Raw genomic sequence first — 23,146 nt, forward strand, 5'->3', positions numbered from 1 at the left:
GTGCCTTCTTGAGCAGGGGGACCTTGCGGGCACTGAAGGATTTTATTCCATTACGGCGTAATGTGTTACCAATGGTTTTCTTGGTGACTGTGGTCCCAGCTGCCTTGAGATCATTAACAAGTCCGTCCCCCCCCCCCGTAGTTTTCGGCTGAGCTCTCACCTTCCTCAGGATCGAGGATACGCCACGAGGTGAGATTTTGCATGGAGCCCCAGATCGATGTCGATTGACAGTCATTTTGTATGTCTTCCATTTTCTTACTATTGCACCAACAGTTGTCTCCTTCTCACCCAGCGTCTTACTTATGGTTTTGTAGCCCATTCCAGCCTTGTGCAGGTCTATGATCTTGTCCCTGACATCCTTAGAAAGCTCTTTGGTCTTGCCCATGTTGTAGAAGTTAGAGTCAGACTGATTAATTGAGTCTGTGGACAGGAGTCTTTTATACAGGTGACCATTTAAGACAGCTGTCTTTAATGCAGGTACCAAGTTGATTTGGAGCGTGTAACTGGTCTGGAGGAGGCTGAACTCTTAATGGTTGTAGGGGATCAAATACTTATTTCTCTGTGCACAATGCAAATAAATATATATAATTTTGACAATGTGATTTTCAGTGTTTTTTTTAAATATAATCTATCTCTCACTGGTAAAATTAACCTAGCCTAAAAATTCTAGACTGTTCATGACTTTGACAGTGGGCAGACTTACAAAATCAGCAAGGGATCAAATACTTATTTCCTTCACTGTATATCATGTCTAGCAAGATGTGCCAAATGTATCATACAGCATGTACCACTGTGATCAATTTGGCGCATCTTCTAACTGCCTGGTCTATGTTTACACTGTCTAACATTTTAGATAGCATTAAAAAATGAGAAGAACTCAATGGGGCAGATTTACTTAGTCGGGTGACAACCAATTTAGCTGGAATTCAGCTCCCACAGGAGTTGTCATGTTGATTTGCCAGACTCCTGAATCTTCCTTGGGCAAGGGCTTCAAGCCAACACCGCGCTGCCCACGGGTCACAGTAAAATCACAGGATTAATGCCAGTGACCTACACAAAGGAACCATAGCAAAGATAAAAATGAGGCCCCTTTCAGCTTGGTACCATTACACTGCGAGCAACTCTCAACAGGACGTCCTGGATCTACCCTCCTAATTTAATGAATAATTTTCCACTTCCTTTTGTTCTAACAGTGCAAAACCTGTGGAGACCATATCCTTGTGGAGGTACTCACTACCTTTTTACATGGGGACCAGACCAACCTGGAATGGACTTCATAGCAGCTACAAGGGCTGCCTCTATGGTATGTATGTCTTTACTGCTACTGTGGTGCAAGTTCCATTTTTCCCAATGAAAAAAAAAGTTGCAAATGACCTTCCCTTGTCATGTACTACATGTCGCTGTGGAGCACTACCCTAATTATGCACTAATACATCCCCTCCCCCATATTGCTGCAGAATTAGGCAGATGTGCCATACAGAAGTCTGTCAGAGCCAATGACAACTTCTGTGGGAGCTGTAATAGTAGAAATAGTAGTTATCACCCAGCTTTCTAAGATTTGCTACAACTAATATGGCTGAATAGATATTTTTAATAACTGAAATTAAAAAATCAGTAGTTGAGATCTTTATTGGCTATTTTGTTCTCTTAGTTATAGGGTGAAATGTTCTTTAAAGGTAAAACACATGTAAAGATATAATAGAAGACCAACAGGCCTATAGTAATTATGAGAAGTCAGATAGAGGGTCTCCGAGGTCCCGGGAATTCCTTTTTACCAACAAAAGTACTCTACATGCCTTCTCTATGTCATAGTTACATAGCAAAACAATGAACCAAACCATAGCGTGTTGCAAGTACCATAGGTAACCAATGCTATCATGGTATATACTCTCATAGACTAATACAAAACTTCCATACAATACCAATGAATTCATAATACTAATAATCATTACATACGACTTGTAATAACTATACATATAGCTCAGTATTTTGTGCTCTGGTATTGTAGCGGCCTACATTATATTAAATACATGATGGCTTAAATGGAAACATAAAGAGAGGGGGAAAAAAGGCAAAGAGAGGCCACTATTATAAGTAGATCTTCTCAAGAACACAATTTCCACCCAGCATCAAGAACATTAACTTTATCACAGATCAATACTCTACCTGCCAGTCAGCAAACTCTTGCCGCATATAATCACAAATGCTTTTGCATTAAATTTGATGTGAACCGCAATATGAGCCCATTCAATACTCAAGTAGTTTGATTCAACACACAGACAATAAGAAGCAACAAGTAAACATTTTACTTACAAGATTCCTTTCTTTGGAGGTATCCCAGCTGTCCTGCTATCAGCATCCTTTGTTAGCTACGGGACAAGTAGCTCCAATGAGCTTCATTCTCTCCATCCATGAAGAACCGTAAAACCCAAAATGAGGATTCGTAAGAGCAGCATGGACGTGTGACGATCAGTTTCCTAATTGTTCTTAAGTCATATGATGATTTGGGAGAGGAGGATTTGAAAGATGCTAATGAAGGGGAGTTCGTTACCTTCTCCAACAATAAGGAGTCTATGCAGACGCCACATGTTGATCTCAAGGAGGAGGACTGCCTTCCCCAGCCAGACAGCGGCTACAGGACCAATAAAGAAATTATAGCCCTGTGTGCAAACACATCACTACTCCATTGATTTCCCAGAGACAGTGATGTATTTCCTGACTGATTCTGTTTAGGACGCCAGCTTTGAAGGGAATAAATTCAAAGATGTAAGTAAGTGATCATCCATCGTAGGGCTACATTAACATCTCTGCTGCCAGATGGACACAGAATTTCATACTCCTATGCTACCCTAATGAACATAAAGCGCTACGGCAGACCGTTCCTATAAACAGTTACATTAAGAAATGAAGGTGAAGTGCATCCCAGCTTGGCACGCCACATTTACACACTGCGATTATTCTTTATGTAAATGTATACAGAACCTTATTAAATGGGAACACACATTTCATGGGTCAGCAATTGAAATAAAATATCAGATTGTTCGCACAGCTTCTAACCTTCCTCTGGCTGAAGGTGCATTGCAGCATTGGACTCAATTGATTTAGTGGATGTGTTCTATTAGCGAGAGTGCTCCTCTCATCTCATAGTCCCTCCCTTTGTTATATCATTAAGAGCAGTGCCAGGAGCCGGCCTGGCACGGTGACCGAGGGAAAACTTTAATGCCGCAGACCAGAACAAAGACAGACATCCTTAGTATGTATCTCAAGATAATTATTTTTTAAACTGAAAGGGAACCTGTTACGTGGTACATGCTGTCAGAGCTGTAGGAAGTATGTTATAGGGCAGGAGGAGCTGAGCAGATATATATATATATATATATAGCTTATAAAAGATTAAAAAAAACTGTATTTTATTTATATACTGTAAGTCTCTGCTCACTGTGGGCTTAAGAGTCCAGTGGACGGTCCAACTCAGTGATTGACAACTATTTGGTGGGGACCACCCACTATAATCTTAAAGGGGTTGTCCCAAGATTAAATGTTATACCCTAACCACTGGGATCCCCACCGATCACGAGAATCCTTCCTCCGAATCAATGGAGCAGCAAGTCGAGCATGTGCCCTGCTGCTCCATTTATTCTCTATGGCACTGCCGGAGATAGCCGAGCGCTGTACTCGGTTTTCTCCGGCAGTCCCATAGACAGTGAATGGAGCAGCAATGGGCATGCTCAACCTGACGCTCCATTCATTCGGAGGAACGGGACACCTGTTCTCATGATCGGTGGGGGTCCCAGTTCTTGGACCCACAGGATAATTGAATATGACTAAATATGGCGTCAGTCATTTGAGCCCCTCCCCAGACACACACACACACAAACACACACACACACTACACGTAATCCCTAGCATTCAGTTAGAAGCAGGGTTACATGACATACATGTGTTGGGGCCACATAGGGGACACATCCATGTGCCAAGTTAATAGGTCTAATGACAGGGGCCCCCCAGGGCAATATTGCTTGGGGGACACATGATGTTATAGGCACATTAAACGTATTTATTTTTAAAGGTTAATTCAATATTTGTGTGGTTGATATGGTTTGGTCTGGAGCCCCCCCCCCACCCACTATTTTTCCCTTTTATCTCAGTTGGTACTTACCTTGATGCTTCTGGAAGATTCTTTTAATCTGCCCATCACCAGGTGTTAACAGCTGATTGGCAGCTGTATAAAATGGCAGGAAAATTTAATATGTTTCCTATTCTGCCCAGCGCTGGGATCCGAATATGATTGGCAGCTTGAATTAATCGGAGGGAAGATTCTTCTTTATAAAGCACTGGTTCCGGGGGTCCGGTGCCAGTGTCAGTGTTCCTGTGACCAGCGCCCGCCCGCCCCAAATTTTTACATTTCTTCTTTGTCACAGTATTTTATTTGTGGTTTTTTTTTTCTCCCAGCTGGGTGGACTGATTTATTAAAATAGTTTATTCATTATATGTGTTTTTATTATAATGGTTTGAAGTATTTTGGTTTTAAAGTATTTATTATTATTGATTTAAATATTTGGTAACCCTTAACCCCTTAATGACCAGGCCATTTTGCACGTTAATGACCAAGGATTATTTTTTGTTTTTTCACGGTCGCATTCCATGAGTCGTAACTTTTTTTTTATTCCGTGGACATAGCCATATAAGGGCTTGTTTTTTGCGGGACGAGTTGTATTTTGTAATTGTACCATTTTTAGATGCTTATAATATATTGATTAACTTTTATTAACTTTATTTTAGGAGAGAATTTAAAATAAGCAGCTATTCCAGCAGTGATTTTCACGTTATAAATTTACGCCGTTTACTATGCAGCGTAAATAACATGTTAACTTTATTCTATGGGTCGGCACAATTATGGGGATATTAAATATGTAAAGGTTTTATATGTTTTCCTACGTTTGCACAATAAAAAGCCTTTTAGAAAAAAATTACTTGTTTTTGCATCGCCGCATTCCAAGAGCCGTAACGTTTTTATTTTGCCATCAATGTGGCCTTGATTTTTGCGGGCCAAGGTGTAGTTTTCATTAGTAATATTATGGGGTACATAGGACTTATACATTAACTTTTATTTAATTTTTTATGGGGGGAATGGGAGAAAAGAGAGAATTTTGCCGTTGTTTTTTGCATTTTTTTTGAACGCCGTTCATCCGGCGATTTAATTAATATGTTCTTTTTATTGTACAAGTCGTTATGATCGCGGGGATACCATATATGTGTATGTGTTATTTGTTTTAACACTTTTACTAAATAAAAGCACTTTTTGGGCAAAAAAAGTTTTATTTTATTTTGACTGTAAATTTATTTTGACTGCAAATGCCTAAAAGGCATTTGCTGAAGACAGACCTGGGGGTCTTTGTTAGGCCCCCGGCTGCCATGGAAACTCGACGGCGACTCGCGATTTCTTTGCGGGGGCGCAGATGTGTAACAGAGGGAGCTCCCTCCCTCTATCAATCACATTAGATGTCGCTGTTGACAGCGGCATTTAACCCCTTAAGGACACAGCCTGTTTTGGCCTTAAGGACACAGCCTATTTTTTCAAATCTGACATGTGTTACTTTGTTGTAATAACTCCGGAATGCTTTTACCTAGCCAAGCGATTCTGAGATTGTTTTCTCGTGACACATTGGACTTTATGATACTGAAAAAATTTTGTCGTTAAATTCAATATTTATTTGTAAAAAACACCAAAATTTTGAGAAAATTTGCAAAAATCTGCATTTTTCTAAATTGTAATGTATCTGCTTGTAAAACAGATAGTTATACCACACAAAATAGTTACTAGTTAACATTTCCCATATGTCTACTTTATGTTTGCATTGTTTTTTGAACGTGCTTTTATTTTTCTAGGACGTTACAAGGCTTATAACTTTAGCAGCAATTTATCATATTTTCAAGAAAATTTCAAAAGGCTATTTTTTCAGGGACCAGTTCAGTTCTGAAGTGGCTTTGAGGGCCTTATATATTAGAAACCCCCTATAAAACACCCCATTTTAAAAACTGCACCCCTTAAAGTACTCAAAACAGCATTCAGAAATTATTTGAACCCTTTAGGCATTTCACAAGAAATAAAGCAAAGTAGAGGTGAAAGTTACAAATTTCAATTTTTTTTTACTAAATTCATTTGTAATACAGTTTTTTCTGTAACACAGAAGGTTTTACCCGAGAAATGTAACTCAATATTTATTGCCCAGATTCTGCAATTTTTAGAAATATCCCACATGTGGTCCTAGTGCGGTAAAGGACCGAAACACCGGCCTCAGAAGCAAAGGAGCACCTGGTGGATTTTGGGGCCTCTATTTTATTAGAATATATTTTAGGCACCATGTCAGGTTTGAAGAGGTCTTGTGGTGCCAAAACAACGGAAACCCCCCCAAAAGTGACCCGATTTTGGAAACTACACCCCTGAAGGAATTTTTCTAGGGGTATAGTTAGCATTTTTAGCCCACAGGTTTTTTGCTAAATTTATTGGAACTTGTCTGTGAAAATGAAAATCTACTTTTTTTCTGAAAAAACATACGATGTTTTCGTTTTTACAAGGAATAAAGGAGAAAAAGCACCCCAACATTTGTAAAGCAATGTCTCCCGATTACGGCAATACCCCATATGTGGTAATAAACTGCTGTTTGGACCCACGGCAGGGCTCAGAAGGGAACTAGGGCCATTTGGATTTTGGAGCGCAAATTTTGCTGGAATGGTTTTCGGTGCCATGTCGTGTTTGCAAAGCCCTGGAGGGACCATAACAGTGGAAACTCCCCAAAAGTGACCCCATTTTGGAAACTACACCCCTCAAGGATTTTTTCAAGAGGTATATTTAGCATTTTTAGCCCACAGATTTTTTGCTAAATTTATTGGAACTGGTCTGTGAAAATGAAAATCTACTTTTTTTCTGGAAAAACATACAATGTTTTAGATTTTACAAGGAATAAAGGAGAAAAAGAACCCCAACATTTGTAAAGCAATGTCTCCCGATTACGGCAATACCCCATATGTGGTAATAAACTGCTGTTTGGACCCACAGCGGGGCTCAGAAGGGAAGGAGGGCCATTTGGATTTTGGAGCGCAGATTTTGCTGGAATGGTTTTCGGTGCCATGCCGTGTTTGCAAAGCCCTGGAGGGACCATAACAGTGGAAACTCCCCAAAAGTGACCCCATTTTGGAAACTACACCCCTCAAGGAATTTTTCTTGGGGTATAGTTAGCATTTGGACCCTACACGGTTTTTGCTGAATCTATGGGAATTATGCCGTGAAATTGAAAATCTAAATTTTTTCTAATAAAATGTCGTTTTAGCTCAGATTTTTTCATTTTTACAACAGATAAAGGAGAAAACACACGCCAATATTTGTAAAGCAAACTCTTCTGAGCACAGCAATACCCCATATGTGGTAATAAACTGCTGTTTGGACACATGGCGGAAGTTAGAAAGGACGGAGCGCCATTTGACTTTTGGAGCTCAAGTTTTGCTGGAATGGTTTGCGGCCCCATGTCACATTTGAAAAGCCACTGAGGGGCCAAAATACTGCAAACCCGGCAAAAGTGACCCCATTTGGTAAACTACACCCCTCAAGGCATTTATCATTTGCCTGGACATATGACGGCTTAGGAGTGAAAGGTGCATGTGAGACCAATTTTGGTGATTTTCGCAGCATTAGCCCACAACGGCAGGGCTCTGGGGTCAAATAGTAAAACAAACCCCCAAGTAGTGACCCCCATTTTGGAAACTGCACCCCTGAAGGCATTTTATTAACGGGTGTAGTGAGCATTTTGACCACACAGGTTTTTTTTTTTTCTATTAGAAATGAATGCTCAGTGGATGGTGCAAAGTGAAAATTGCAAATTTCCACAGGTATGTGCCATTTTAGTGCACAATATTTTGTGCCCAGTTCGTGCCACTGAAGACAAATACCTCAAACTGTTAAGCGGGTTCTCCCGGGTATGGCGATGCCATATATGTGGACGTACACTGCTGCTTGGGCACGCTGCAGGGCGCACCATTTGGCTTTTGGAGCGTGGATTTTGCTCGCTAGTTGTTTTGTTTGGGGTATTGCTGGTATTTCAGTTTATGATGTGGGGGCATATGTAAGCTGTGTGGAGAACATCAGGGGTATAATAAGAGAGTATAATAATGCGGTAAATAAATAATAATCCGCAGACGTGGCCGGTGTTGCACTGATAAATGGCGCCCGATATTATCCGCTTTTGGACACTCTGCACATTTTGCATCGCCATATTCTGAGAGCCAAAACGTCTTTATTTTTTTTCCCTGGAGCTGGGTGAGGGCTTATTTGTTGCGGGACAATCTGTAGATCTCATTGGCACCATTTTGGGGTACATGCGATTTTTTGATCACTTTGTATTAAATTTTTTTGGCAAGCAAGGTGACCAAAAACCTGCAATTCTGATGATTTTTATTATTATTTTTTTTACGGCGTTCGCCATGCGCTATGAATGACAATTTTACGTTATTCTGCGGGTTGGTACGATTACGGCGATACCATATATATATAGTTTTTCTTAAGTTTTGCAGCGTCTGCACGATAAAATCACTTTTGTTTCAAATAATTTATTTTTGGTGTCACCAGATTCTGAGAGCCATAACATTTTTATTTTTCCGTCAAAAAAGCTGCGGGAGGGCTTGTTTTTTGCGGGACGGGCTGCGTTTTTTAATGGTATAATTTTGGGGTACATGCAATTTTTAGATCCCTTTTTTTATTCTGTTTTGCAAGGGGTAGTGACTAACAAAAAGCGATTCTGGAATAGTTTTTTATTTAATTTTTTTACGGTGTTCACCGTACGGGTAAAATAGCGTGATATTTTTATAGTTTGGGTCGTTACGGACGCGGGGATACCACATATGTGTACTTTTATTTATGTTTTTTGGTTTTTCCTATAATAAAAGACTTATTATAGGAAAAAAGGCTGTTATAGTGTTTTTTAACATGAAACTTATTTTTTTTTTACTTTTTTACAACATTTTTATTAACTTGTTTTAACTTTTACTTTTGTCCCACTAGGGAACTTGAAGGCATGAAGCCCTGATCGCTATTCTAATACACTGCACTACCTACATAGTGCAGTGTATTAGAGCTGTCAGCTATTCACTGACAGCAAGCCTATTAGGCTTCGCCTCCCGGCGGGGCCTAATAGGCTTCCGTACTAGGAAGCGATTGTTAGGCTATGGTTGCCATAGCAACCATCAGAACACTCGCGGGTGCCGATGGTTGTTATTAGCAACCATAGGGTACGATCTAATCACTTAGATGCAGCGATAGCTGCATCTAAGGGGTTAATCGGCCGGATCGGAGCCTTGCTCCGGTCCTGGCCGTTAGGGCACGATGTCAGCTGTGACAAACAGCTGACACCCGCGCCCGTGGCAACCATCGTGGTTGCCGACAGGGCTACAAGCCACTTCGATGCATCGATCACGTTTATCGATGCATCGAAGGGGTTAATCGGCCGGATCGGAGCCTAGCTCCGGTCCTGGCCGTTGCAGAGGGGCGTCGGGCAGCTGATTCCCGGCGGTGATAACGCTGGCTCAGCTTCTGAGCCAGCGTCATCACATACACACGTCATAGAGCTGTGATTGGTTAGTCTGCTTTGACTGACCAATCACAGCGATCGCCGGCAGGAGACCGCTGTGAATGGTCCCCTGCCGTCTTACTGTGCCGATCAACTGTCATAAACAGTTGACGGCACAGTTCTGTCACCTTGTCCTTTGACAGGGTGACAGTTTTTAGCCAGGACGCACCGGTACGTCCCTGTGCCTTAAAGCACTTCAATGCAGGACGTACCGGTACGTCCTGGTGCGCTAAGGGGTTAATGGGTTAAACTGCCGGAATCGGAGCGCGCTTCGATTACGGCAGGAGCCAGGCTGTGTATAACAGCCGTGCTCCTGCCACTGATCGCGTGTGTACACTGTCAGTACCCGCGTGATCACAGGACGGATATATCCGTCCTCCTGCGCGAACTAGCAGCTGCAGAGGACGGATATATCCGTCCTTCGGTGTTTAGAGGTTACTAAAACATTGCAGCATTTTTTATCCACATATTTGTGGTCTTGTCTTATTCTTTGGTTCATTTTAGTCTATTGAATTGTGCCTTGTACCATAGTGGTGGAATAATGATGAACAACTATTTCACTGTGCGTGTATTCACGGTCTATGGATGATTTTTGAAATGTCTGCCTGTTTCTAGCGCATGTTGTCATGTTGTTAATAAAGATAAATATTAAAAAAAACACTCAGAGGAGACGGTGGGAAGAATGTAAGATCTGCTCCTCACGGACACTGACAGACATGATGAGGAGATGTTGCTGGAGGTAGAAATACTTTATAACTTCTGCCCCTCAATGGCCTATTATATATCTGGACAGTGTTACCTGAATGCCAGGAGTCACATGATGTGGGTCACATGACTGCCGCCATCTTTAGTCCATTTAGTTATCCTATGGATGCAATTCTATGGACTATAGCATTATTATACATTTTTTTAGATAAAGGCAACTACGCTAATAAAAGAAAGGTATGTGAGCAGAATTTTAAATACGTATATATTAGAAATCTGTATGATTTCCTATTTTATAAATGACAGTAAAAAACAGTGTAGTACAGTATTAGCCAGAAACAATATGCAATGTTAAATAGTTTTGTGTAAAAAACAAGTCTAAAGTATTGTAGGTATGTCACCTTTATTGGCTAACCATTAAATAAAAGGTATCATACCTACAATACTTTTGTCTTTTCACAAAAAAGTATTTAACATTGCATGCTATTTTATAAATAAATGAATAACACAAATTAAAAGTGGACAACCCCTTTAAAGAGGCTCTGTCACCAGATTTTGCAGCCCCTATCTGCTATTGCAGCAGATCGGCGCTGCAATGTAGATAAGAGTAACGTTTTTATTTTTAAAAAACGAACATTTTTGGCCAAGTTATGACCATTTTTGTATTTATGTAAATGAGGCTTGCAAAAGTCCAACTGGCCGTGTTGAAAAGTAAAAGTACAACTGGGCGTGTATTATGTGCGTACATCGGGGCGTGTTTACTACTTTTACTAGCTGGGCGTTCTGACGAGAAGTATCATCCACTTCTCTTCACAACGCCCAGCTTCTGGCAGTGCAGAGACACACAGCGTGTTCTCCAGAGATCACGCTGTGACGTCACTGACTTCCTGCCCCAGGTCCTGCATCGTGTCGGACGAGCGAGGACACATCGGCACCAGAGGCTACAGTTGATTCTGCAGCAGCATCGGCGTTTGCAGGTAAGTCGATGTAGCTACTTACCTGCAAACGCTGATGCTGCTGCAGAATCAACTGTAGCCTCTGGTGCCGATGTGGCTGACACGATGCAGGACCTGGGGCAGGAAGTGACGTCACAGCGTGATCTCTCGAGAACACGCTGTGTGTCTGCACTGCCAGAAGCTGGGTGTTAACGAACAGAAGTGGATGATGCTGATTCGTCAGCATCATACACTCCCATTCCTAACGCCCAGCTAGTAAAACAAGTAAACACGCCCCCCGATGTACGCACATAATACACGCCCAGTTGTACTTTTACTGTAAACACGCCCAGTTGGACTTTAGCAAGCCTCATTTGCATAAATACAAAAATGGTCATAACTTGGCCAAAAATGCTCGTTTTTTAAAAATAAAAACGTTACTGTAATCTACATTGCAGCGCCTATCTGCTGCAATAGCAGATAGGGGTTGCAAAATCTGGTGACAGAGCCTCTTTAAGCCTAAGTCCGTATCTTAAATCTTATTACAATGTTAAATAAAAAGAGATTTCACCCAAAAAAATTCTGACTTGCGGCAACACCTGCATGGAGTTTGTATGTTGTCCCTGTGTATGTGTTGGTTTCCTTCAGGTTCTCTGGTTTCCTCCAAAAACATACTGAGTTAGGGCCTGTTCACATCACCGTTCGCTTTCCGTTCCGGGGTTCCGTCGGAGGTTTCCGTCGGGTGAACCCCGCAACGAAAAGTGAAAGTGAAACCACAGCTTCCGTTTCAGTCACCATTGATATCAATGGTGATGGAAACATCGTAAATGGTTTCCGTTCGTCCCCATTCCGGCAGGTTTCCGTGTTAACGACGGAATCAATAGCGGAGTCGACTGCTATTGCCGGAATAGTGACGAACGGAAACCATTAGCGATGTTTCTGTCACCATTGATATCAATGGTGACTGAAACGGAAGCTGTGATTTCACTTTCACTTTCCGTTGCTGGGTTCACCCGATGGAAACCTCCGACCGAACCCCAGAACGGAAAGCGAACGGTGATGTGAACAGGCCATTAATTAGGGTTCCATGAAATTGGCCCAGATATGTGAGAAGGTGTAAGAAAATTAGATTGTGGACCCAGTCAGGTATAGGGATTCATGTGAGTGATGATCTGTACAGTGTGCAGAATATGTTGGCCCTATATAAGCATCAGGAAACCTAGAAATTGGTGCGTAATGGCAGCAAGTGTTGTATCTGAGGTGTGTGGAAAGTGTTGGACTCAATTTTCAACCTGAGTGGAAAGATTGAGTGAGTAGGAAGAGATTAACCCCATAGGCCTTATTCATTAGAACGCATTTCTCGTCTGTGTGCTGTCCCTTTTAACAACAGACAGCGCACTGACCCATACAAGTCTATAGAGCTATTCATACATACGTTTTTTAACGGAGCGTGTCCGTTGCGAAAAACTCAAAGCATGGCTTTTTCTGGTCGGTTTTTGCGTACCAGACTTGGCCATTGAAGTCTAATAATGCGTCGAAAAAAAAGCAGACAGCACATAGACGACATCCGTGTGTTTTGTACGTTTTTCACGGATCAGTTGCTAAAGAAATGAAAAAAAAAAGAAAAGTGAAACCAGGAAAAGTTTGTGGAGGAGAATAACTGACAAGAAAAGCAGATGACACACGGAAACCACACAGACCCAACACGGACATTCATATGGATGTAAACGGCCTTTTTTTTCCTGGCACAAAACGGACACGCTCGTGTGAATAAGGCCTTACAGTCACACCCATGTCACATGCTATGTAGGTGTTTACGTGTTAAGGGGTAAATGCTATTAAATAGGATTTTACATTCAAGCACAAAGATTCGATATTACATTAGGACCAAGCTTAAAAAAAAAAAAGTGATAAATGCAGTTGGCCGCCTTGAACATGCTTTCATTTTTTAATTAGTTTCATTCGTGTTTTACATTATTTTTAAAAACATTGAACACCCATTCACCAGAACTGGAGCAAGATAATGCTTTATATTATTTTGCCATTTTCAACATTTTTGCAGAGTATGAAGAATCCCACCATAGGCATTAAGAGAATATTTTTTTGATACAATGAAACAAACAAAAAAATAAAGGCATAAAATGATCTACTTGTTCTAATTCTTGACTGCTTGATACTGTAAATAGGTTGTTGTTATTATTATTATTATTATTATTATTATTATTATTATATGCTGTTCAATGCTCCTGAGGGGGAAGATGTATCAAACTGTTAGAAACATAAAGTACATTATGTTCCCTTTATAGTACTTCTTTTGGAACCGCTCACGTAGACAATTCATCAGGTCTCTGGATGACTATGATGATAATAATGCATGAGAATGACGTACTGCACAGTCATCAAATTGTTCAAGAAGAAAATAGGATGCCATCCAATAAATCACTGCCATGTAAAAATAATGGTACTGAATAGACAGAGCTGGAAGGTGAGCGGAGATGCACAGTGACAGACGACAAAAATGAACTAAAGTACACAGGAAAAGAGTATAATATTTATATATATATATATATATATATATATATATATATATATATATATATACATATACACACACACACACACACGTGAATATATATTTTCCTCAAGTGTCATTTATGTTATGGGTCCCATATTATGCATGTGGGTTTATACAGTTTTAATAGCATTGCTGAGAGACATATACATCCATTATCAAAAATGATTATTGTCTATATTTTACAGCAATCTATCTATCTATCTATCTATCTATCTATCTATCTATCTATCTATCTATCTATCTATCTATCTATCTATCTATCTATCATTTATAAATCGAATTTTGAACTATTCAGAGTTGGATCTATAGGGGGTGCAATGGTTGCAATAACAACTGGGCCCATTCTGCCACATAAGGGAATACCATATTCTCTGTACTGTGGTATCGCTATGTTTATTATTTCTCCACTGAGACATAACTGCAATCATTACCTTGCTGCATTTATCCCTATTCTGTGATATCACAGAGATTTAGGTGTGACATCACTATATTTCTTATCCCCATTTTCTTACATAATTTAAAACTGTGACATCACTGTGCGCATTATTATTCCCACACTGACATCGCTGTGTGCAATAACTCTTTTCTATGGCTTTTCTATGTTTATTTTCCTTGGAATGTGACATCACTGTGTTTGATATTCTGGACTTCCTTTTGTGCATTCTCCCTGTATACATTGTCACCATGATGATTGTGTGCTTCATCCCAGCACTGTGATGTCACTGTGACTATTATTCCCATGCAGATACTGCACTTTAGTCAGTATGAATGCGCTTTGACATCACTATCCTTATCACCCCTGCATAGAGATATTATTATCATCATCTCTGTCCTGTGTTTATTATTCCTATCCTGTGACATCACTGTTTATTATACTTGTAGTGTGACATCAGTGCATTTATTATGACATCATTGCGTTTATTATTCCTGCAGTGGGATATCATTATGTGCATTATTCAGGTTCTGTGATTTTGCTGTGTTTTTAATAGGATATCATTGTGTGCATTATACTGGTTCTGTAAAATAACTGTAAGAATCATTCCTGCGCAGTCACATCACTCTGATTTTTAGAGCAGGAAAGTTATAAGGCGCATCTAGGGCAGAAAGGTTAGGAGGCGCATCTAGGGCAGAAAGGTTAGGAGGCGCATCTAGGGCAGAAAGGTTACGAGGCGCATCTTGGGCAGAAAGGTTACGAGGTGCATCTAGGGCAGAAAGGTTACGAGGCGCATCTTGGGCAGAAAGGTTACGAGGTGCATCTAGGGCAGAAAGGTTACGAGGCGCATCTTGGGCAGAAAGGTTAGGAGGCGCATCTAGGGCAGAAAGGTTAGGAGGCGCATCTAGGGCAGAATGGTTAGGAGGCGCATCTAGGGCAGAAAGGTTAGGATGCGCATCTAGGGCAGAATGGTTAGGAGGCGCATCTTGGGCAAAAAGGTTAGGAGGCGCATCTAGGGCAGAAAGGTTAGAAGGCGCATCTAGGGCAGAAAGGTTAGGAGGCGCATCTAGGGCAGAAAGGTTACGAGGTGCATCCAGGGCAGAAAGGTTACGAGGCGCATCTTGGGCAGAAAGGTTAGGAGGCGCATCTAGGGCAGAAAGGTTACGAGGTGCATCTAGGGCAGAAAGGTTACGAGGCGCATCTTGGGCAGAAAGGTTAGGAGGCGCATCTAGGGCAGAATGGTTAGGAGGCGCATCTAGGGCAGAAAGGTTAGGAGGCGCATCTAGGGCAGAATGGTTAGGAGGCGCATCTAGGGCAGAAAGGTTAGGAGGCGCATCTAGGGCAGAATGGTTAGGAGGCGCATCTAGGGCAGAAAGGTTAGGAGGCGCATCTAGGGAAGAATGGTTAGGAGGCGCATCTAGGGCAGAATGGTTAGGAGGCGCATCTAGGGCAGAAAGGTTAGGAGGCGCATCTAGGGCAGAATGGTTAGGAGGCGCATCTAGGGCAGAAAGGTTAGGAGGCGCATCTAGGGCAGAAAAGTTAGGAGGCGCATCTAGGGCAGAAAGGTTACGAGGCGCATCTTGGGCAGAAAGGTTAGGAGGCGCATCTAGGGCAGAAAGGTTACGAGGTGCATCTAGGGCAGAAAGGTTACGAGGCGCATCTTGGGCAGAAAGGTTAGGAGGCGCATCTAGGGCAGAATGGTTAGGAGGCGCATCTAGGGCAGAAAGGTTAGGAGGCGCATCTAGGGCAGAATGGTTAGGAGGCACATCTAGGGCACAAAGGTTAGGAGGCGCATATAGGGCAGAATGGTTAGGAGGCGCATCTAGGGCGGAAAGGTTAGGAGGCGCATCTAGGGCAGAAAGGTTAGGAGGCGTATCTAGGGCAAAAAGGTTACGAGGCGCATCTAGGGCAGAAAGGTTAGGAGGCGCATCTAGGGCAGAAAGGTTACGAGGCGCATCTAGGGCAGAAAGGTTACGAGGCACATCTAGGGCAGAAAGGTTACGAGGTGCAGATGTAGCTGTTGAACCTGGGAGCTGGTGCTTGAGGTGGCCCAATAAAAGTAGGCTAGTACTATAAATTGCATGAAAAGTTGGGGGGGCGTTTTACAGATTTTGCATTAGGGCATAGGAACTTTAGGTTACGCCTATCTATCTCATATTATTATTCAATGTCAAATAATTATGTCACACCAGGCCTGAGAGAACATTCCACATTATTTGGCACTAGGTTCACATGAGCGCCAGTCTTGCAAGGAATGATTTTGTTTCGCAGCGTACTGTTGTTTTTGAATACACGGTGTTTGTCGTGATTTCGGACAGTTTTGTATCAAGTGAATGATTTTTCTAATATCCTACGTATAAATGGAAGTACAGCTTATATCAAGAAGCTGCTAGAATCAAGCATGGAGGAAGGGAATATCAATACTAAGGCTTTGTTATCATCTTCTGTCTGTGGACAGGTACTTACTTGTTTAAAATCTTGGACTATTTTGCCTGCTAGCACTCTGGAGCCTGAGGTAAAACGCTTAGTTCACATTAGTTAAAATGAAAAATTCCTATCATACCAAATTCTTCAAGTTTTGATAAGAGCTTAACGCTGATTTATTCTGGCTCCTCTCCACTATAGGGCTCGTAGGAAATGCCTTGTCTGTAACAGCTCATAAATTGTGGGTTTTATTAATACAGTAAGTGCATAATCTCCTAACTGTACTTAACTACTTCTTCACCATATCTGCTTGCGAAGCACATACCTTGTAAATCCCATGGTTCAGCTAATATTAATGTCATAAAAATACATTCTGCCCAGGGGTGTAAATAGCACCAGAAGGGTCTATATTAATGTTTGCTATAGGAACACGTCTTGCTTGGGTTAACACCAACATACCCCCTATCTTGTTTGCCCCATCTCCTTTTCATCATTTTTGGGTTAATTCTGGAGAAGGGATCTCTACACAGGTTCGCACCACTCATTAAAATAAAGCATGCAAACAGTCCAGGGGCCCCAATTTAGCTACCCGGCCAGCCTCTATGGTAAGTACGCCTAGTATCTGTCTCTACATTTAAAAGAAATAACCAAATTTCCGTCTAGCAACCATTATAAGAATACAATGACCCCTGAATATTCGCATCATATTTCCATAGCAAAATGCAGACCTTGTTCATGTAGAGAGCTAAGCTACAACATGACAAACTATACTCTACTACATCAGATACGGTCTAAACTTTGTGCTACTTGCGGTACCTGTACATGTATTTATTTACATTGATATATGCATATAGTAAATGGAATTACATATTGTTCATGTGTTTCCTCATGAACAGGCTCTCAAATATCAGTTTTAGGCCAGAAATAGAAAACAATAATATTATTTGTTATTAAAATTTTTTTTTAATTTTCAGGCTTACCTGTCTCATCAGGAGTTATAGGCGAAGCACTGTCTTGGGACAAGGTAGTCCAACTGGAGTCTTCATCACTGGGAGCTAGGTTCTGTATGCGATGCAAGGCGCAGTCTGTCTTTGCACCGGTCTTTGGATGGTCCTTTTTAGTCTCGGGACTAGATGACACTGTTGGTACCAGATTATCGTCAGGACTTGGAGTCTTATTCTGTTTTGACAGCAGCATTTCTCCATTGGTAATAATGCCAGGTCCTTGGCCAGTGATCCATATGGAGTTTTCGTCTTCCTTCACTGCATGGCCATTGGTTAGACTCTGATCAAGGTCTCTGGAAGTTTCAAGATCAGAATAATAATTAAGGAAGCTCTTGGTCCTTCTGGGAAGTAGAGGAAGAATTTCAGAACTTTCTGGGTCAAGTAGATCTTCATCTTTGCCTTCTAGTTTTTCTGAAATTCTGATGACAACATCTTCTAAACTATCATTCTTGTTGGGGTCTTGTATTCCTTGTTCGGCAGCTTTTCTTAACTGGTTCTCTCCATTCTTCACCAGTTTGATATTTGAAGAGCTGTTTGACAGAAGAGATTGTGCTGCTGGGTCAGATAAGCCCATGGCCGCCTGAATATTGGTCAATGCGTATTTTTTTCGGCATTTTGGTGGTGTGTCACTGTTTGTTTCAGTGTGGTTTACATCTGTGTTTAGAAGTTCATTGTGAGAAGATCGCAAGTTTAAGGTGTTGGGAGGACTGACTGGCCCATTTCTGTTCACGATGTCACTTGCACTGTGGCTTGCCATAAACACTGGAAGTGTTTCCACACTTGAATCGACTAGAAGAAACAATAGAAAGACAGATTCTTATATTACTGTGCCTTTAAAATGAACACATTACTTCTGATTTAGAGCCTTCCAACGCTCTATTATTTACCAAGTAAACAATATCGTTGCCCATGGATTTACATGAAATGATACAATATGGATATCGGTAAAATAATCAATGTCAGTATTCATAATAAAAGTTTTATTAACTAGATGAACCCCAGTGGATGGTAAGGTAAAAAGAAATTGCAACAACCAATTGCCAAAGGGGCAACGAATACCTTTTTTCTCCACCACACTATTGTAAATAATAAAAATGCTTTATTTCATTTATTAAAACTGTGTATTCCCTCACTAAATAGTAATAGTTAAAAAAAAAATGATAAACTCCCTAGCTACATGGAACACACTAGTTTGATCTTTACTATTAGTAGACTTTAGGGTATGTTCACACGCTTAGCAAAAAAAGTCTGAAAATACGGAGCTGTTTTCAAGAAAAAACAGCTCCTGATTTTCAGACGTTTTTTAAGCAACTCACGTTTTTCGCGGCCGTTTTTGGTGCTGTTTTTCTTTAGAGTCAATTAAATACGGCTCCAAAAACGGCTGAAGAAGTGACATGCACTTTTTCGTGGGCATTTTTTTAAAATAAAAAAATGGCCTGTTGGAACAGAACGCCGTTTTTCCCATTGAAATCAATGGACAGATGTTTGGAAGCGCTCGGCTTCCGATTTTTGGCAGTTTTTCGGCCGTTTACGGTCTGAAAAACAGCTGAAAATAAGCCGTGTGAACATACCCTTAGTGTCAATGATGTACTGTAAAAAACTTTTTTGCCAGTGTAGATTACTTGACTGCGTTCACGGAACCATTATTAGCACATAGATAGCCCGGAAAAGGTTAACATTAGTTTAAAAACGTAGAAAGAGATCCTCCCCAACATGTTTCGCTGCTGAAACGGCATCTTCAGGAATTAGTGGGGCTATGGTCTAAGGACAGGCGCCATTGTAACGAGATAATCAATGTTATTCACTTCACCGGTCAGCAATGGTTTTAATGTAATGGCTAATCGGTGTGTGTGTGTGTGTGTATATATATTCAGTGTACAATTGTTGAAGTAAGGCCTCATGCAGACGACCGTATTTTTTCCCACCCGTAAATACTGGCGTAAATACGGGTCCTTGGTCACGCGTATTCGACCCGTTTTGCACCAGTATTTACGGACCCGTGCCCGTAAATATGGGTCCGGTGTCACCAGTATTCTACCCGTATTTACGGGCATGTTTTTGGCTGCAAAATAGCACTGCACTAATTGACAGCCCCTTCTCTCTATCAGTGCAGGATAGAGAGAAGGGACAGCCCTTTCTGTAATAAAAGTTAAAGAAATTTATACTTACCCGGCCGTTGTCTTGGTGACGCGTCCCTCTCTTCACATCCAGCCCGACCTCCCTGGATGACGCGCAGTCCATGTGACCGCTGCAGCCTGTGATTGACCTGTGATTGGCTGCAGCGGTCACATGGGCTGAAACGTCATCCAGGGATGTCGGGCCGGATGTCGAGAGGGACGCGTCACCAAGGCAACGGCCGGGAGACCGGACTGGAGGAAGCAGGAAGTTCTCGGTAAGTATGAACGTCTTTTTTTTTTTTTTTTTTACAGGTTGCTCTATATTCTGATCGGAATTCACTGTCCAGGGTGCTGAAAGAGTTACTGCCGATCAGTTAACTCTTTCAGCACCCTGGACAGTGACTATTTACTGACGTCGCCTAGCAACGCTGCCGTAATGGCGGGTGCACACATGTAGCCACCCGTCATTACGGGAGCTCCATAGACTTCTATGGGCTGTCCGTGCCGTTATTACGGCCTGAAATAGGACATGTTCTATCTTTTTCAACGGCACGGGCACCTTCCCGTAAGAAAACGGGAAGGTACCCGTGGCCAATAGAAGTCTATGAGCCCGTTATTACGGGTCGTAATTACGACCCGTAATAACGGGAGTTTTTACGGTCGTGTGCATGAGGCCTAACTCTTTTAACTAAGGAGAATCTTCTAGTGTAAATATTTTGACCATACACCATTTTAAAATATCTTTATCACTGAATAATAAAAAAACACTAATAAAAATATGCTCACACTATAAAATACATGATAGTACATACCATGATAATATTAAGGACATTTTGCGTGTACGCATAATATTGAATGGAGATAATTTTAAAAGAATCATTCAAATAAAACACTCTAAGCATGTGAAAATGTCAAGTAACAGTAAAATTATGCATAAAATCACATTTTTATGATGCGTACAGCCAATTTCTGAGCCCTGATTACTGCTCTTTCAGTAATAACTACTGTTCTCCTCATAAGTACGAGGAAATTACAGGATGTCTATAATAGGATGATGGTTTTCTAAAGCCTTATTTCAAAACCTTTCACAATTTCTCTAAAACTGGAACAGAAGTAAATGATGTATGTTCCCCAGTTTACCCAAGTAAGACCCGATTCATCCTCATTTCTGTTGGACCATGCCACTTTACCAAGGATTTTTAGCGCACTTGGATATAAATTACATTGAGACTTAGGAAGGGGAAAGGAGGGTAAAGAGCGATGTAATGATATAAAAATGTACTTTTATTAGTATGCACTAAAATATTCAATGACGCATAAAATAATATCACTAGCAGGGTAATGAATATTTATTTCAATCCCAAGGGACCAATTGGATGCACCCACTGATAGTGAGAACGGGTTCCCGAACCCCCAGATCCTCCTCACTGCATTTTCTACAGTGGGGAGGAGCCTGAATGGAGCGGCAGCCGCACCAGTCACTGTCTATGAGAATGATGGAAACAGCAGAGAACTGTACTCGGCTGTTTCCGTAATTCACATAAGGCTCTGTTCACACTACTATCAGAGGATCCGTAACATTCGGTAGCAGTCATTGAATAATGCAGTCACATGACATTATGTCACTATGGATACAATGTCATCGTGGGCTAGTAGGCACAAAAAAGCAACAATGGAGACTGGCAGAAATCAACTTCTAACAATAAGTATATTGCAATGATAGTTTGATAGAATATAACAAAGTTGTTTTTGTTAAAGGTTGAATCCCTTAAAAGATAATAAATACAAAAAGAAAAAAGTATAAGCCTCGCCTTTGATACAATGAGGACAGATAGAAAATAGAAAACCTACTGGAGTGTTCTCTCAATGCTCAGGACTTCTGGTGGGAGAAGGTATAAAGAAGAAAAGAAGAATCCGACCGTAGGGAAAGTATTTGTAAAGATATTCGTTATGTGTTATCTTTCTATTCTTTACAAGGAATACTAGCTCAATGAAGTTTGAGCTCAGCGTGTTTCATTTTTTATTCCAAAGTTCTTTAAAACGTGAAAAAATATAAATTGAAAACAGGTTCTGCATACGGAGGTATGAAGTTAATGGTTTAAGGGTTTTTCAACCCAGACCTAAAGGAACCCCCAGGTCATGTCTTGAGGATTTTCCATAGAGAAAACCCATGTACTTATTAATTTAGTGAAACTAATTAAATCACCTGTGCATTCACAATCCTATTTTCAAGGGAAAACAGCTCCTGATTTTCAGACGCTTTTGAAGCCACTTGCGATTTTCGCAGCGTTTTTTACGGCCGTTAGAGCCGTTGGAGCTTTTATCAATAGTCTATGAAAAACGGCTCCAAAAACGTCCCAAGAAGTGTCCTGCACTTCTTTTTTGCGGCCTGCTCTTTCTTGCTGCGGTTCCGCCCCCGACCGCCTATTGAATCAGTTTTTTGCCCAATGTCTGCGGCCGAAAAACACTGCAAAAGACGCGGCAAGAAAGTGCAAAAAACAGTGTGAACAGGGTCTCACAAAGTCATAACAAAAGTAAGAAACCATAACAAAATATTAAAATTAAATAAGAGAAATGATATAAAACACAAATAAAAAGTAAACATAATGAAAACAAATGTGTAGTGTTAAACATAAAACAGAATTCTCTGAAGGGATTCTAACCTTGGAGGACTTCAGACATGGGTCACAGGGGCATCAGCAATGGATCAGGATATAGGTTAAATTTAGCAATCTGAAAAGAGGGATTATGGGAAAAATTAAAAACAAGGAAGTGTCTAATATAAAACAAATAACCAGGTGTCAAGAACTATCACAGGACTGATGAGTGTGATTCCTCTCAAGCATATACCAGTAGAATTTTACCTAAATATGTTTGTATCTTCTAAGTCAATAACCCAACATCCCAAAATAACCCACAAATAGATTTTAATTCATTTATTGAAATTATTCATCAGTAAATATCTTATTTTAGAAAAAATATGTAAACCTATAGGAAAATCAGTAGCGTTACGATAAGTCAAGAATGTGAATCAAGAGAAAGATAATCAGGCCTGAGCTTGGGTGACCTACTGTGGGGGCAGTTTTACATTTTGAGGCCATTTTGAAGCTATGTGGACAGGATAGATTGACATAATAAATGGACCTATCTATTCTGGATTGAACCAGTCAATACTACAAAAGAAGGACAGGGTGACAAGTTGTGAAGTCTTGTGGCAAGACAACAACTCTAAAAAAAAGACTAGTCTACTAAAGAGCCGTTGTTGAATTAAGTCAAAATTCATACTTTAAAGGAGTTTTATGATCTGGATAAAACTGGAGTGAGAAATCTCAG

General features: G+C 40.9%; 1 protein-coding gene across 4 annotated transcripts in view; it reads right to left on the bottom strand.

The window, feature by feature from the left end:
* The window catches only part of APBB2 (amyloid beta precursor protein binding family B member 2), a 304,103-nt gene that overhangs the window by 174,461 nt on the left and 106,496 nt on the right, over positions 1–23,146 (bottom strand). For 2 of the 4 annotated variants that reach the window (XM_075859381.1, XM_075859377.1), the window contains exons 2-3: positions 22,477–22,546; positions 17,673–18,485 (exon numbers count right to left, since the gene is read on the bottom strand). In XM_075859381.1, the coding sequence (XP_075715496.1) occupies positions 17,673–18,485; positions 22,477–22,495 (832 nt within the window). In that variant the 5' untranslated portion in view covers positions 22,496–22,546. The remainder of the gene's footprint in view (positions 1–17,672; positions 18,486–22,476; positions 22,547–23,146) is intronic. The other 2 variants (XM_075859373.1, XM_075859379.1) reach the window with 1 other exon arrangement.

The sequence above is a fragment of the Rhinoderma darwinii genome, chromosome 1 (assembly GCF_050947455.1).
Source record: "Rhinoderma darwinii isolate aRhiDar2 chromosome 1, aRhiDar2.hap1, whole genome shotgun sequence".
Classification (NCBI taxonomy): domain Eukaryota; kingdom Metazoa; phylum Chordata; class Amphibia; order Anura; family Rhinodermatidae; genus Rhinoderma; species Rhinoderma darwinii.